Here is a 14,509-nt window from a genome sequence, read left to right as displayed (position 1 = left end):
TACAGAATTTCTCCACACTGGCAAAATAGCCTTGGATTCACATCCTCCCACTAACCATGCCAACACACACACACACACACACACACAAAACCTGATACACATGCTATGCTTGCTCTATTTCGATCACTTTTTGACTCGCTCATATACAGGTATTTGTAGACCAATATACTGGACAAATATATACAAATATTCACAGATTTGGGCTCAGAAAGATTTTCTAGTGTTTTTGCAAGAAGTCTGTTATGCTCACCATTTATTTGATGAAAAATACAGTAAAAGCAGTAATATTGTAAAATATTACAATTTAAAATAACTATTTAAATATACATTTTCTTTTTTTCTATTTTAATATTGTTTTTTTTTTTTTATAATAATAATAATAATAATTCCTGTGATGCAGGTTTAAAAGAATAGCATTAATCTGAAATAGAATATTTTTTGTAATATCATAACTGTGACTTTTGATAAGTTTAAAGCATCCTTGCTGAATTAAAGTATCAATTTCATAAAGATCATGTAAAATCTTAAATCTTATACAGAACAATTTATTATTGTCTCTAAAAAATAATGCACATAAAGTAATAGATTTCAACCCTTTACATGTCATGTCCTATGCTATAATATGCTTTTTATAATAATAATTATCCATGCTGATTTTATTACCCAATACTAATGTAAAAGTAGCATGGAATATTTGTGCTTAAAATTACACTATACCATTTAAAATGAACTAGTACAGGCAAAAACTTGATGATTTTTTTGATGAAATATTTTTTTAATGTGACTTAAAATCCTCGATAGGAAATAGTCCATTTACCATAACAGACACTGAGTGATTACCATTTTCATATACCATGTCACATAAGTATACGGCATTTCCATAATACCACATCCCCAAAAAGTTTTGGAGCTTTTTTGTTTAAGGAGAAGTATTGCAGAAGTTCAATATTTTGAAGTCTCTATGAATGTTTTCCTATTGGTATTCCAGGGAGCTAGGTGGACTAGCGTTCTCGATCATGGCTTATATGCAGGGTAAGAGTGATCCATCAGATTCCCTGTGAGGCAGAACCAGCGTCCTGCATCCGAGATTTACTGCTGCTGAGGGCCTGTGGTTAGAACTGAACCGAAACATGAAGGGAAATGGTTAGGAGGCTGAACATGAGCAGTATTCTGGACGTTATACATGATTTTTAAAGTACGCTTAGTTATAATAGTCTTCCACAATGTGTAGATTTTATCACGATGTGTAAATATTACTATAAATTATATTAATATAAGTTAATCATATATCAATTTAAATGTACCACTTTAAAATAAGGTTTTATTTGTTAAAGGAATAGATCACTACTAATTAAAAATGTGATGAAATTATTTATTCTCAGGCCACTGAAGATGCATATGAGATCAGTACAGATCAGGGAAAATTTAACATTATACGTCACTTGATCACCAATGGATCCTTTGCAGTGAATGGGTGCCGTCAGAATGAGTCTAAACAGCTGATAAAAACATTTACATGACTCCAGTCCATCAATTAACATCTTTTGAAGTGAAGAGCTGTGTGTTTGTAATAAACAAAAAGACGTTTTTAACTTTGAGCTGTTGCTTCTATTCTATCCATAATATTGCTTTTCCCAGTGAGAAAAAGTCCTCTTGTCTGAATCAGGAGAGAAATATGCACAGATGAAACACCATGAACATGGTTCAAAACAATTCTTAAAACAAATATGTAACTGGATTTTTATGTGAGGAAGTATGAAAAATGTATTATGGACTCATATTTCAGCCAGAAGAGATGATCTAAAGTTGTACTTTAGATAGATAGTTGTACACCCATACACTGCAGAGATCCATTAATGAACACAGCAGGGTTTTTTTTATTTCTCCAAATCTTTTCAGGCAAAGAAAGAAAGTCATCTACATTTTGAAAGGCCTGAGTGTGAGTGATTTTCTAAGCAATTTTTTTCATTTTAAGTTGAATTATTCCTTATAATATAGTTAACATGAACTAACAAACAATGAACAGTACCTGTACTGCATTTATTAATTTCAGTTAATGTTAATTTCAACATTTAGTTAATGCACTCCGAACTAACATGAACATTTTTAGTAAGTAGCATTAACAAAGCTTAATAAATGCTGTAAAAATATATTGCTTATGATAGTTAATGCATTAACTAATGTTAACAAACGAGACATTGTAAAGTTTTACCAATGTAAAGCATCCTAGTAGAAAAGTGGTGGATGAACTCTTTGTCCTCTCTCAGCAGTAGATAATGCAAAGTAAATGAGAAGTTCAAAACAATAACCATAAAAAGCTGTAATGTTGAGATTAGGGAAAATAGTGTCCCACTTTCAATCCCAGGACTGTCTGAAGTCTTTTATATCCTGGTATTAACCTGTCTGACTCAAATTCCAGATAATTGTAACACGAAGAGCACAAAAAAGCTCAATCAATCTCCCATTGATTGGTAAAGCTGCGAATAAATGAAGCAAAAGGCTAATCAGATGGTAAGCCTCTGAAAGAAGCCTCGCTTTTTGTGCTCTTCTTTTGCATAAACTAGCAGAGCAGAGAGTGAGACTGACATGACAAACATCTAGGACGACCTGTTGTGTAAGTGTCTTTCGCATCAGAGACTGGAGAAAATCAACTACGCAAACTTCATAGACAGCAGTTGGATTGTGGTGATTGTGTGTCCCCTGATGGTCACAGCTGGAACTGTTCACATAGTTCACCTAAAAATATACTGTATATTTGCTGAAAATGTTCTCAACCTTAGGCCATCAAAATTGTAGATGAGTTTGTTTCTTCACTGAGACAGATTCAGAGAAATTTGGCATTACATCACTTGCTCAGCAGTGGGTGCTCTGCAGTGAATGGGTGCCGTCAGAATGAGAATTCAAACAAATCCTTCATTAAGGCGTTTTAACTTAAAAGGCCAAAATTCATAATAATGTTTCCTCCAGTGAAAATTTCTGATTCTCTTGTCTTCTCATATCATATTCAACTGCATATTTATGTACAGTATATGTGACCATTGACCACAAAACCAGTCTTAAGTGTCAGTTTCTTTTATTGAGATTTATACATCATCTTAAAGCTGAATAATAAGCTTTACATTGATGTATGGTTTGTTTGTATAGGACCATATTTGGCCAAGATACAACTATTGGAAGATCTGGAATGTGAGGATGCAAAAAAATTTGCCTTTAAAGTTGACCAAATGACTTTTAAGCAATGCAGATTACTAATCATGAATTAAGTTTTGATATATCTACGGTAGGACATTTACAAAAAATCTTCATGGAACATGATCTTTACAAAATTTACTAAAAACTTTACTAAATAAAAATGTATAATTTTGACCCATACAAGTTTTTTCATTAGGGTTTTTTCATTAACCCTAATGATACAGATGGAAAGTTTTTTTGTTGTTGTTGTTTGTTTGTTTGTTTGTTTGTTTGTTTTACCATAGTTGATTTCTCAATATTCTTTATGTATAATTTCACAGGCGATGTAGCTTTATTATCTCAGACGATGTAAAAAATAAAATAAAAATAAAAATGCACAGAAGCAAATGTATAAACATATTTGCTTCCCTAATGCTTGGCAATGGATGATTTGCATTTGCAAAGCAGATTGTCAATAAAACTAGCCCCAGGCCTTTTTCTCACAAATCAGATTGGCACATTGCACTTTACAAGCTTTGTTGATTACTTAGAAATAATTTATTTGATCAAAGTTAGATCATTGTTGAGGCTCTTGAGCAAGTCAAGTGTGAGGAACAGCACTGCAGTATATTGCTTATTACTTGCATTCATCTGCTTATTAAAACAAAAGTGGGATATTTTCATGCAGACTTTGAATTCTTAAGCTCTTTGGAAACTACAGCCATTACAACTCTCTCGGTATTCAATATAAAGTGATTTCATTAGGCATCCAGAATAATTTTAGTGTTGATGAGTGTTAATGACTTGGACATCTCTTTTGTGCTATATCTTTATTTTGTATTTTAATGTCAGAAAAATACAAAGTTATTTCACTAGGTGGCAGCAAATGTACAAAAAATGACAAGGCAACTCTTGGCATGTCATAATTTCATTTTTGAAATTATCTTTGAGCAATACAGTCCTAAGTGGTCCTGTGAATGTGAAATATTTAATCATTTAATTTGTAATTTGGATTTATCTGTCAATTTATTTTATGCGCACAATGATAGAAATTGGTGCAGAAACAATTATGACTCAGAAACTGCTAGTAAACTTCACAATTAATGACAAAGAAACATGGAACTTTGAAGTATAAAGATTGATTTTCTTTATTTATTTATTATTTTTACTAGTTATAGATTTAAAGATCTAGAGTATAAAACTGCATGTTTACTGAATGCATTACACATGCTAATGAGTCCAACATCTATAAATAATTCCCATTTTGTGGTTGGTTATATTGAATTATATATTACTTGTGTTTTGAAATCCAAAAAACATATTGCTCAGAAGAACATTTGGTGTAGAAACCATTACAAAGAAATGTCAAGAAGCAAATTATGAAAAGAAAGAAAATAAGTTTATATATATATATATATATATATATATATATATATATATATATATATATATATATATATATAATAGTATTTTCTTGTAAAATGACTTTTATATGACTTTGGCTTTTATAAACATGTTCTGGTTATCATTTTCACAGTCTCTGTTCTACTATAGTTAAATAGTGTGTTTTTATTTAGATTATCAGTGATTATTGCAGAACTCCAACCAGAAAACATGCAAGCAGCTGCTGCAACGGTTGCAGATTGCATGGGAATTCAAAAGGATTTACAGTCATGTAAATTTGGGATTGTGGTAGAGCCGTCATTTACATTTCATCTGGTTAATCGGCTGACTTGAGAGTAATTTTGACACAGAGTGCAGATGCAAGTCGGGGCAGGAGGGGGAGAGAAACCATGTAATATACCTACTCAGGCTTTAATCCAAAGCTCATCTTTGAATTAAGCGTCTTCTACTGTATGTCACATTTGCAGAACAGCTGCACAAGTTGCTATAAATCGAAAACTATAGGTGCAATAGAGCCGTGGTTGTGTTTCATTCATATGCAGGATGTTTGTTGTAATTTGACTTTGTGTTGAATGGGTTTGCCTGATAATATTTTATATGCAATTGCAGTTTATTCCTGGCTTTGTTCTCATGAAGGCTTTGTTCATTGTGTTGATCATTTGAAGCCTGTGAAAGCTTTTCAGGCACATGTGTTAAAATTCAGTGCATGATTAGCTCAACTATAGAGAATCATTAATTATTTGTCCATTTTAAAATGAGAAATTAATGTTACTTTTGAATCATTAATGGAGTTTGCTAAGGCGATAATTATTATTGTGGCTGAAGTCATTTGAACAAATCCCTAACCCTGAATATTACAATTTGGTGCATAATTTGTTGTTTGACTTGATACGCCAAATTTTACTATTCATTTTCTAATTTATCAGACTCCTAATATTCACCTGAAAGATATTAAGTTTATTATTATTTTGAAAGATTTTTATTTATTTAGTTAAACTAACAAAGACAAATATTTCTAAAGCAATGATTATTTATTTGTTATTAAAATGCAAAAATCTAATACAATTATTTTTTATATAATTATTATATAATTTTAATATTAAATAATATTTAATTGACTTGAGCTAACAATGAATGGTTGTATTTTTAGTCAAGAATGTATTTAATATAATTATTTATTATATTTAAAAATAAATAGTTTATCAGATATATTACGTGTTGTTAGATAAGGTTATGTAATGCATTTAATGCAATTTAAAGCATTTATTTTATCTTATTTAAATTTATAGCTGTAATTTTTGTTTCTGTTTTAGTAATTTTAGCTTTTCTGAAATAAGTTGTTCATCATATATCAGAATCAGAAAGAGCTTTATTGCCAAGTATGCTTGCGTATTCAAGGAATTTGTTTAAGTGACATAAGCTTCCAGTACACAGAGACAACAACAATAAAAAATTTAAAAAAAGATGAGAATTAAAAAATACACGTATGTAAATATAAATAAACAAATATTGAAAAATAAATAAATATATAAACTGTATGTACAGTTGTGCTATAGATGATAATGGAATGGAATAGAATGAGATGCAAGGGTGTACTAGGATGGAGGTGGTAACAAATAAATATAAGGTTATTGCACATTTTTATTGCATAAGTGGGGAACATTTAACTGTTCAAGAGGTTGATTGCCTGGGGGAAGAAACTGCTCTTGTGCCTGGCTGTCTTGGTATTTGCGGCCCTGAAGAGCCGGCCAGATGGCAAAAGTTCCAAAATAACTTGGATGTGAGGGATCCAGAGTGATTTTCTGAGCCCTGTTCCTCACCCTGGATGTATACAGTTCTTGAAGGATGGGCAGGGGGCACCAGTAATCCTTTCAGCAGTCCGAACCGTTCTCTGTAGTCTTCTACCAAACCAGACAGTTACTGAAGTGTGCAGGACAGACTCAAGGACGGCTGATTACAACTGTTTCAGCAGCTCCTGTGGCAGGGTAAACTTCCTCACCTGGTAAAAGAGGTACAACCTTTGTTGGGCCTTTTTAACAATTTAAAAATGAATCGAGTGTTTGAATTGCCTTACACCTATTTACTGATTTTCCATGTAATTGTTAGGGTATAGTGTATAGTTATTGTTAACTAAAACTATTAAAATTGGTATGTATTTTCCATTTCAGCTGTATTTTAGTTATTCAAAACCGTTTTTAATAGTTTTTAGTTAACAATAACTATACACTTAGCGACCGTCTGTAACACCCACCATAGAAAAGCACTTAAACCAGTCAGTACCTAATGCTATTAAAAGGTCCCTTATTTTCCAGACATTACAAAGTGAGAGCGCCCTTAACAATCCACAGCTTGCTAAATTTGTCCTGTGCTTCTGATAAAACATCCCTCAAACCACATTAATCACTTCCTGGTCCCAGAATCCCAATTACGATCGGTCGGTGCCTCAGACTCTCCATTAACCTTTCTGTTATTACTCAGCACCTTACAGCCAACAGAACCCTGCTAAAGGCCATACGGTTCATCCTGCAAAGCATGCTTGGGTAGAACAAGACCCAACAGATATTTTCCTCCTGTAATGTTTTGTGTGTGTGTGTGTGTGTGTGTATTCATGACTCCTTGCTTGAGATGTTGTTTTATGCCAATAAGGAGTTTCTGTAATCATTTTCTTACTTCTTTTTAGAGACCGTGTTCATGGTTATGTTCAGGGCTGTTCAGTCTAAATCCGTTTTGAAGGTGGCATTTTAACTGCTGGGCTCAGCAGTGTGCAGTACACAAGGACCTTACACAGCACTTTATCACTGACACCGTTAACACCTGCTATAACATGAGTTTGGGGTTATCTAGCCTTGGGTGGTGAATTGTACAGCACTAAATAGAAAAAAAGAAGCAAAATGTTATATGGTCACATCTTTAAGGTGGTGCAGTGTTAGTACTAATCACTGCTAATGTGTCCTGGAAAACAGCAAATTACTTGCCTGTCTACCAATTAATATGCTAAAAAAGTGGATTTTAAAGTTTGCGCTTTACATTATGTGCTGTAAAAATAAAATGGTCATCACCGTTCTTAAGTAACTATGATTTTTAACACTTAAAATGCTATGTTTGTTTGTTTGTTATTGTTCATTCATTCATTTAATATTTTTTCACATACAGTATACTGCAACTCAAAAGCTTTTGAGTTTTTATGTTTTTGAAAGAAACTTATTGTGCTACTTCAAAAGGTATTTGACTGTATTTGATCAAAAAAGCAAAAACAGTAAAATTGTGAAATAGTATTTAAATACAAAATAACTGTTTTAACATATTACAATGTAATGTATTCTTTCAAATCTGAATTTCAGCATCCTTTCTCCAGTCTTCAGTGTCACATGATCCTTCAGAAATGATTCTAATAAATCAATTTAAACATTTCCTATTATTATCAAAACCGTTATGCTGCTTAATTTTTTTCTCAGAAACTATAATACAGTGGGTTTTTTTTTTTTGCAAGATTCTTTGTTGAATAGAAAGTTCAGAAGAAGAGCATTTATTTGAAATAATTGTTTGTAACATTATAACTTGATTTAATGCATCCTTAATAAATAAAAGTATAAATTTCTTATATAAAAATGGAAGATAAAAAAAATCCATATACAGATAATATGTTGATAAAATAATGCACTATTTTGTTACATACATCACATAAAGAACCAAAAGTATTAATTCCTTATATAAAAACGTACTGATTTCTTAATGACTTCTCGATGCATGAATCGATGCACACAGTCATGAAATCAAAGAACCTGCTTTTCAGATTGGATCACTGGTCATAAAATATGCATGTTAAAACTGAGATTGGTCTTCAATATTTCAGCGCTCTTTTCTTTTACACTATAACTGGGGATTATCCATTCACTCTTCTACTGCAAATTTCCTACGGGGGTCCAGGATGAGCATGTGTCCAAAGCGACCGAATGCTTTTGTATACAGTCCTGTCAACAAGTGCAGCACCTGAGGGGCAGTGTGACTGATTTATTTTTCTAATCTTTTCAGGTCATGCTCAGCCAGTCATAGCCTTAAACCTTTAGAGGGAACACACTTTAATGTTCCCGCTATTCCTAGACCGAAAGAGCCTATTTATGGTTTATTATTCAAGTCATTCGTTGTTTTCAAAATGTGAACTGCTTTGTACAAAAGGAATGATCATTACTGTAAATAGACATATTTTAAAATGTAACTTTTTACTTTAATATAAATATTATATAGATAATATAAATTGCACTATATTGTGTATATATAAATGTAACTAATTGCACTCTAGCCAAAAAGTTCACATACGCATTTGTAAAGGCCTCCAATCAGCTGTAAAAACAGCAGAATTGAAGATGGAAACTTCTGCCAGAGGGAGGTCATGTCTCTTTGAGGACAGGACTAATTGAATAGATAGACTAATGTCAGCCCAATGTGAGATCTCAGCAGAGACTGAAATGAATAGTGCAATTTCCCCTGTGCCTCAGGGAGAGGTGCTCAGTGAGGGTCATTTTCTACTGTTCAGCTGATGCAGGTTAAAACCATTGTTATTGCTGAGATGCCCAGATCAGCTGTCTGATACATCTAAATTTCTACATGTATTTGCAGAATGGCCCTGCTGTTTTACTTTTATAATTCCTAAAGCTCAACAAAACATATCATGTGATTCAAAACGTATTCAAATATCACTTTACAATTAACACTAATACTTCCAATTGCAAATAAACCCTATGCATGTGTAGTGCTGCAGAAATGTAATCCATGTGTTGAAAGAAATAGAATAATCATTGTAAGTCATCAGGGAGTGTTTTTCAAGCAAGCAGGTTAGCAAGCAAAAGCAGTTTACTTCTTAAATTAGCTTAGTAAATTTAATGAGGCTGGAAAATTTTAAACAATGTTTTCATTATTGATGCATTTCAGTCCTTCACTAAACCTTGATGAGCACTGGGCTGAGCTTGTGCCGCAGCCTGCATCTACAAGCAGAAATCCACTTCAAAGACCACCTGTGTGAGAAATACATCCCACACTGAGTGGAAACTGAAGGGCAACCTGCCCTGACAGGACTCCAGGAATCCTGCTTATCTGCTGCTTATATGTATAATTTTCTTCTGGTGCAGCTTTGCAGATGACATGGAAATAGCCACTCTGCATGATGACAGGAGTGTGGAGCCTGATGAGCCTCGCGGTGCTCAGCATGAGAACATGAGTAACACAGCAGCAGGTGGAGAAGGTGACGGTATATGAGGTTAATGCTTCCAGAAGCTTTTCAGCCTTTCTAACTATGAGCCTAATCAACTTTCTTAAAGGCAGTAGGAACACATACAGCTGAAAGGTTACAGATAGGGCTGTAAAAGGTTGTGTAAATAATGTAAATCTACATTTTTTGTTCAAGAACACTTAGAAGTGGACTTCAGGCAATGAAAATGATAAAACAGTTCCTTTAAGGGATCAGAAGGTCATAGTGATGTCTATTCCAGAGACCTCTTAAGAAAAGCACCAAGAAAATTGTTATAGGCTACTCTTACTTATCTCTTTCTGGTTGCATTTCAACCTTTCATGGCCTGAATAAGAGCTTTAGCAAACTATTGCCTAGCAACTCAGCTCAGCTGAATGCAATGTCCTCTCTGCCAAGGACTGCTTTAAAACTCATTTGAATTATAAAATAGTCATTTTAAAAGGAAGAATCATGCCATTATATGTGAACAGACCAGGTATATTTACATCATTGCAAAATAAAATAAACAGGCTATTATATATTTTATTAACGCCCTTGTTAAGAAAAAAAAGTCCATTATAATGTACAATAAACAAACTGATATAATATAACATATTTAAAAAGCTAAACTTATTTTATTCCAAGTAGTTTAACATGTTAGTTTATAGGTTACCATTACTAGGGCACTATAATTTACGTAAATTCAGCATTTCTTTTGAAAGATATGAATGTTCATATGTTGATATAAACAGGCTAAACAGGGCTAGTCTTACTGTGAATGATTCATTGTTGAATGGTTTCCTTTTTTTTCTTTGTGTACTGTAGTCATTCTAATTTGCAGTGTATTATTTCATTTCTCATTTTCTTTTAGATTATACATTTCTCAGTGTGGTTCCTAACTCATTGCAAAAGAGGAAATAAAGTGAGGCAAGGCAACATTTTTGCCAGCAATGTGCAGTCAGTTATATTTAACTGAGCCCTGGAGGAAGTTGGACTTATGAGCATTTCCATTTGCTTTTTTTTTTTTTAAGTATCAAATTATCAAATTAAGGTTTTTTTTTGGGGGGGGGGGGGGGGGGGTCAACCTCTTATTTCTAGAGAGATTTTGCACATGACAGTAGCCTATCTACAAATGCAACACTTTTGTTGTGCCTCTGAGGTGGGTTAATTTTGCATTTTAAATAATAATCCTGGCTCTTGAGAAACTAACTAACTCCAATATGAGCATAATCAACACCAACAACACAACCAAAGCAACTCAGGGGTATTATGTGTCTTGAAACAGAGTCCTATCCATGGGCTGTACCATGCAAGGCTAGTTGGAGAATAACAATAGCAGGCCATTTGTCTTTTCACAATACCTGCTCTCCCAGGTGATTCATTCCTTAGACCATATTTTTCAGCCATCTCAGGTGAAAGTGGCAGAGAATGATGAAAAAAGTGGTACAGCCTTCATATTTCTACAAACTTTGCAGTTTCTGCGTAATAATGGTAATACAAAGTATATAAAAATGTCTTAGAATATTTCATCCTAAAATGTCAATTTCCTGAAAATCTAATTGAATTCCTTCATGCCAGTTTGTTTCTTCATTGGAAGAGATTTGGAGAAATTCAGTGTTAAATCACTTGCTCACCAGTGGATCCTTTGCAGTGAATGGGTGCCATCAGAATGAGAGTCCAAACAGCTGTTAAAAACATCACAATGATCCACATGTAACCCACTTGTCTTCAGTACATCAATTACCATCTTGTGAAGTGAAAATCTGCATGTTTGTAATAAACAAATCCATCAAGGCCATCAAATCCATCAATATTGTTTTTGCCAAAATACAATCCATAATCTATAAAAATACTTCATCCAGTGAAAAGTCAATTTCGCTTCATAAGACATAAATTGGTGGACTGGAGTCATGTGGATTACTTGTGGAGCATTGGGATGTTTTTATCAGCTGTTTGGACTCTCATTCGGCACCCACTTACTGATGAGCAAGTGATGTAATGCTAAATTTCTCAAAATCCGTTCTGATGAAAAAACAAACTCCTCTACATTTACTGTAAAATAAAAAATAGCAAAGTGCTTTTTTTCAAACAACCATTTGCTTATTTAATTTCTGTGAAGAGATTGCTTTCTTTATATTGTTATTATTAACAACCTTTTTTTCTTAGTTGATTAATCTTTATGTGGTTGAATTCAGTATTTTTAAATATAATTTATTGTGTTGCATAATTTTTTTTACTGTTTCAATTTTGCTAAAAAGTTTCACGACATATTCCATATGCATTTGGGGCATGTTGTCACAAAAGGTGTGCTAGTATTTTATTTTTATTTGTTTGTTTATGTATTTAAACTGTATACATAGCATATATTGTCTGTAAATAAAATTACTTTAAAAAAATAAATCTTGAGAAATAACTTGATCAAACAGTGACAACTAGCCCTCGTGTTTTATATTAAATAGCTACAAATACTAAAAATTGTAAAATATATAATATAATATATAGGCCTAATGGCTATTTCTTTTTTCTTTTTTTCGTTTATCCTCACTACTCTGCATACTAACCGTTTAGCTGTATACGCTTAAAGTAAAATACTTTAAAAAAAAATAGAATAATATCTTATTTTAGGTCCTGTCCACCCACCTACTGGGACATTTGCAAAATCACTTTTTAAACGACTTTCGCATTACATCACAATTCAAAAGAAAAGAACGGAGGAGAGTCAGGAGGCGGAGATGAAAGGAACCGTGACCGACGGAACTGACGTCACTGACATAATGTAAACTGTTGAGATGATCCATGGTAACAGACTCAGTGCAGCAACACCGCTCGCACAGACGCACGCGCGGCATCCGATAGAGATGCCTCGAACCTGGATTACACCTGCACCGGCTCTCGCTTCTTATAAACGTGTTAGACGCGCCGTCGGCGTTTTCAACGCGACGCACCTGCCGGGAATCCAAAACATTTGATGTATTCCTCCTACAAATCTACTGTCAGTGACTCAGTTCACAAGAAACAAGGAAAGCAGCGAGATGTGCGGTTGAACTGCTGTTCATCTCAGCGCTTTCGCTTACTATTCCTAACAGACTACAATAAGAGCAGATGATTTGAATCAGGGTGAAATAATGACTTTTGTGGATTAACGCCTTCATTGTCACTCTAGTTTTTGCTTTTTCGGGATCATCTGTCTTTACCATTTGCCATTACAGTCTGTATATAACAGCCATAGTAATATAATATCTTGAAGATGGCGACTGGAGCGGGCTGGCAGCATTACTACAACCCCGCTGGCAGCGCTTCGACGGGGAAATATAACAGCACCTCCACTTCTACATCCACCAGCACGTCCTTCCCGTCTGGGTTAACCCTCGAATACACGCAGGACCTCCATCTGAAGATGAGCAAGAAGATTGCACAGCTGACCAAGGTAATTTCGTGCGCGTTTTGGGGATGCGTAATGCCATGTGTGCTGTTCGAGCGATGCGCATTGGAGGTGCCACCGGAGACCCCCATCCAAATGACAACAGGCCGGCCTGCTATCCGGATTAACCCTAGAATTCATAATGGGGTCATAATTAGCAGATGCGGTGGAAATCTTTATTGATTAAAAACAATTCATTTCGTGATATGCCATGTGTATTCCACAAAAAGGTTGCATGGAAGTCTCACCAAAATAGTCATATTTCTTGGTTATCAAAATGAATTAAAAAATACTATTTATTTAATAAATGAAAATAATAATTTACTAAAATTCTAACTTGAATTAAAATGTAAACATAAAAACTAATGCACAATAATAATAAAAACTCTAATAGTATCTCAATTATAAATAACACTTTTGATTATAGGTTCAGAGAAATATTGTCAAAAAATAGTTATTTCATATAAATAAACGATCATCAAAAATTATTGTTTGTTCTGGCTTAATCTTAAAGAATAATTGATGGGCCTCTTTAATTAATAGATTACAGTACCAGTCACATCTGACTGATTTATATCCCCAAAAAATACTGACAAATAAATATTGTTTGTATGGGCCGGGCCAGACCATGCAAAAAAGCACAAGTGTGCTGCAAGCATGTGTACTCCTTAATACTGTTTAAAAAGCATTCCTCTGTGCATCTCATGAGGTTGAGGGAAACTCAGGGTTCGCAGAGTGACTTAAAAAAAAGTTATTTTCATTTATTAGCATGTTTGGACACTACATAATTCCCACAATGAGAACTGAAAGTAATAATAATGAATTAGTGAAATTGAAATGAATGGAATTTCCAACTGGTGCTGTTCCCTTAAAAGGAAGCAGTGCAAAATCTGCCCAAAACCCATATTGTATCATAGCTACTTAATCTGCAAAGCCTGCTAGGCAAATTTGTATTTCACACAAAAACACATTAGTTATAGCTGACTTTTATCTATGAACCCAGTACGGGTTGTTTTGAACCCCTTTATGTGCTCCTGTGGTTTCTGGGACATGTGTTCTTTGGTTAAAGCTTGCTTAAATTCAATTTGTATATGATAAATGCCATCATAGCATTTTATTGTTGTTATTATCATTATTATTAATGGTTATGTATGTTATATTTGTGGTTTAATCTGTGAATATTATCGACACCTGCTGTTTAGTATGATCCTCTTAGCCTGACTGAGATATGAGAATGGCATGTTTCCAAAGCCTGCTTCAGCTATTCATTTTCAGGTATTAGATGGACA

The 14,509-nt window shown here is 33.7% G+C and overlaps 1 protein-coding gene across 3 annotated transcripts in view; it reads left to right on the top strand.

The window, feature by feature from the left end:
- Positions 1–12,581: 12,581 nt before the first annotated feature.
- Positions 12,582–14,509, top strand: part of LOC132106524 (protein FAM184A-like) — a 141,938-nt gene continuing 140,010 nt past the window's right edge. For 2 of the 3 annotated variants that reach the window (XM_059512283.1, XM_059512282.1), the window contains exon 1: positions 12,582–13,226. In XM_059512283.1, coding sequence (XP_059368266.1) covers positions 13,047–13,226 — 180 coding nt within the window. In that variant the 5' untranslated portion in view covers positions 12,582–13,046. The remainder of the gene's footprint in view (positions 13,227–14,509) is intronic. The other variant, XM_059512284.1, reaches the window with a different exon arrangement.

This window comes from Carassius carassius, chromosome 27 (genome assembly GCF_963082965.1).
Source record: "Carassius carassius chromosome 27, fCarCar2.1, whole genome shotgun sequence".
NCBI classification, from domain to species: domain Eukaryota; kingdom Metazoa; phylum Chordata; class Actinopteri; order Cypriniformes; family Cyprinidae; genus Carassius; species Carassius carassius.
The sequence above is the reverse complement of the archived record's forward strand: the minus strand, read 5'-3'. Positions and strand labels throughout refer to the sequence as shown.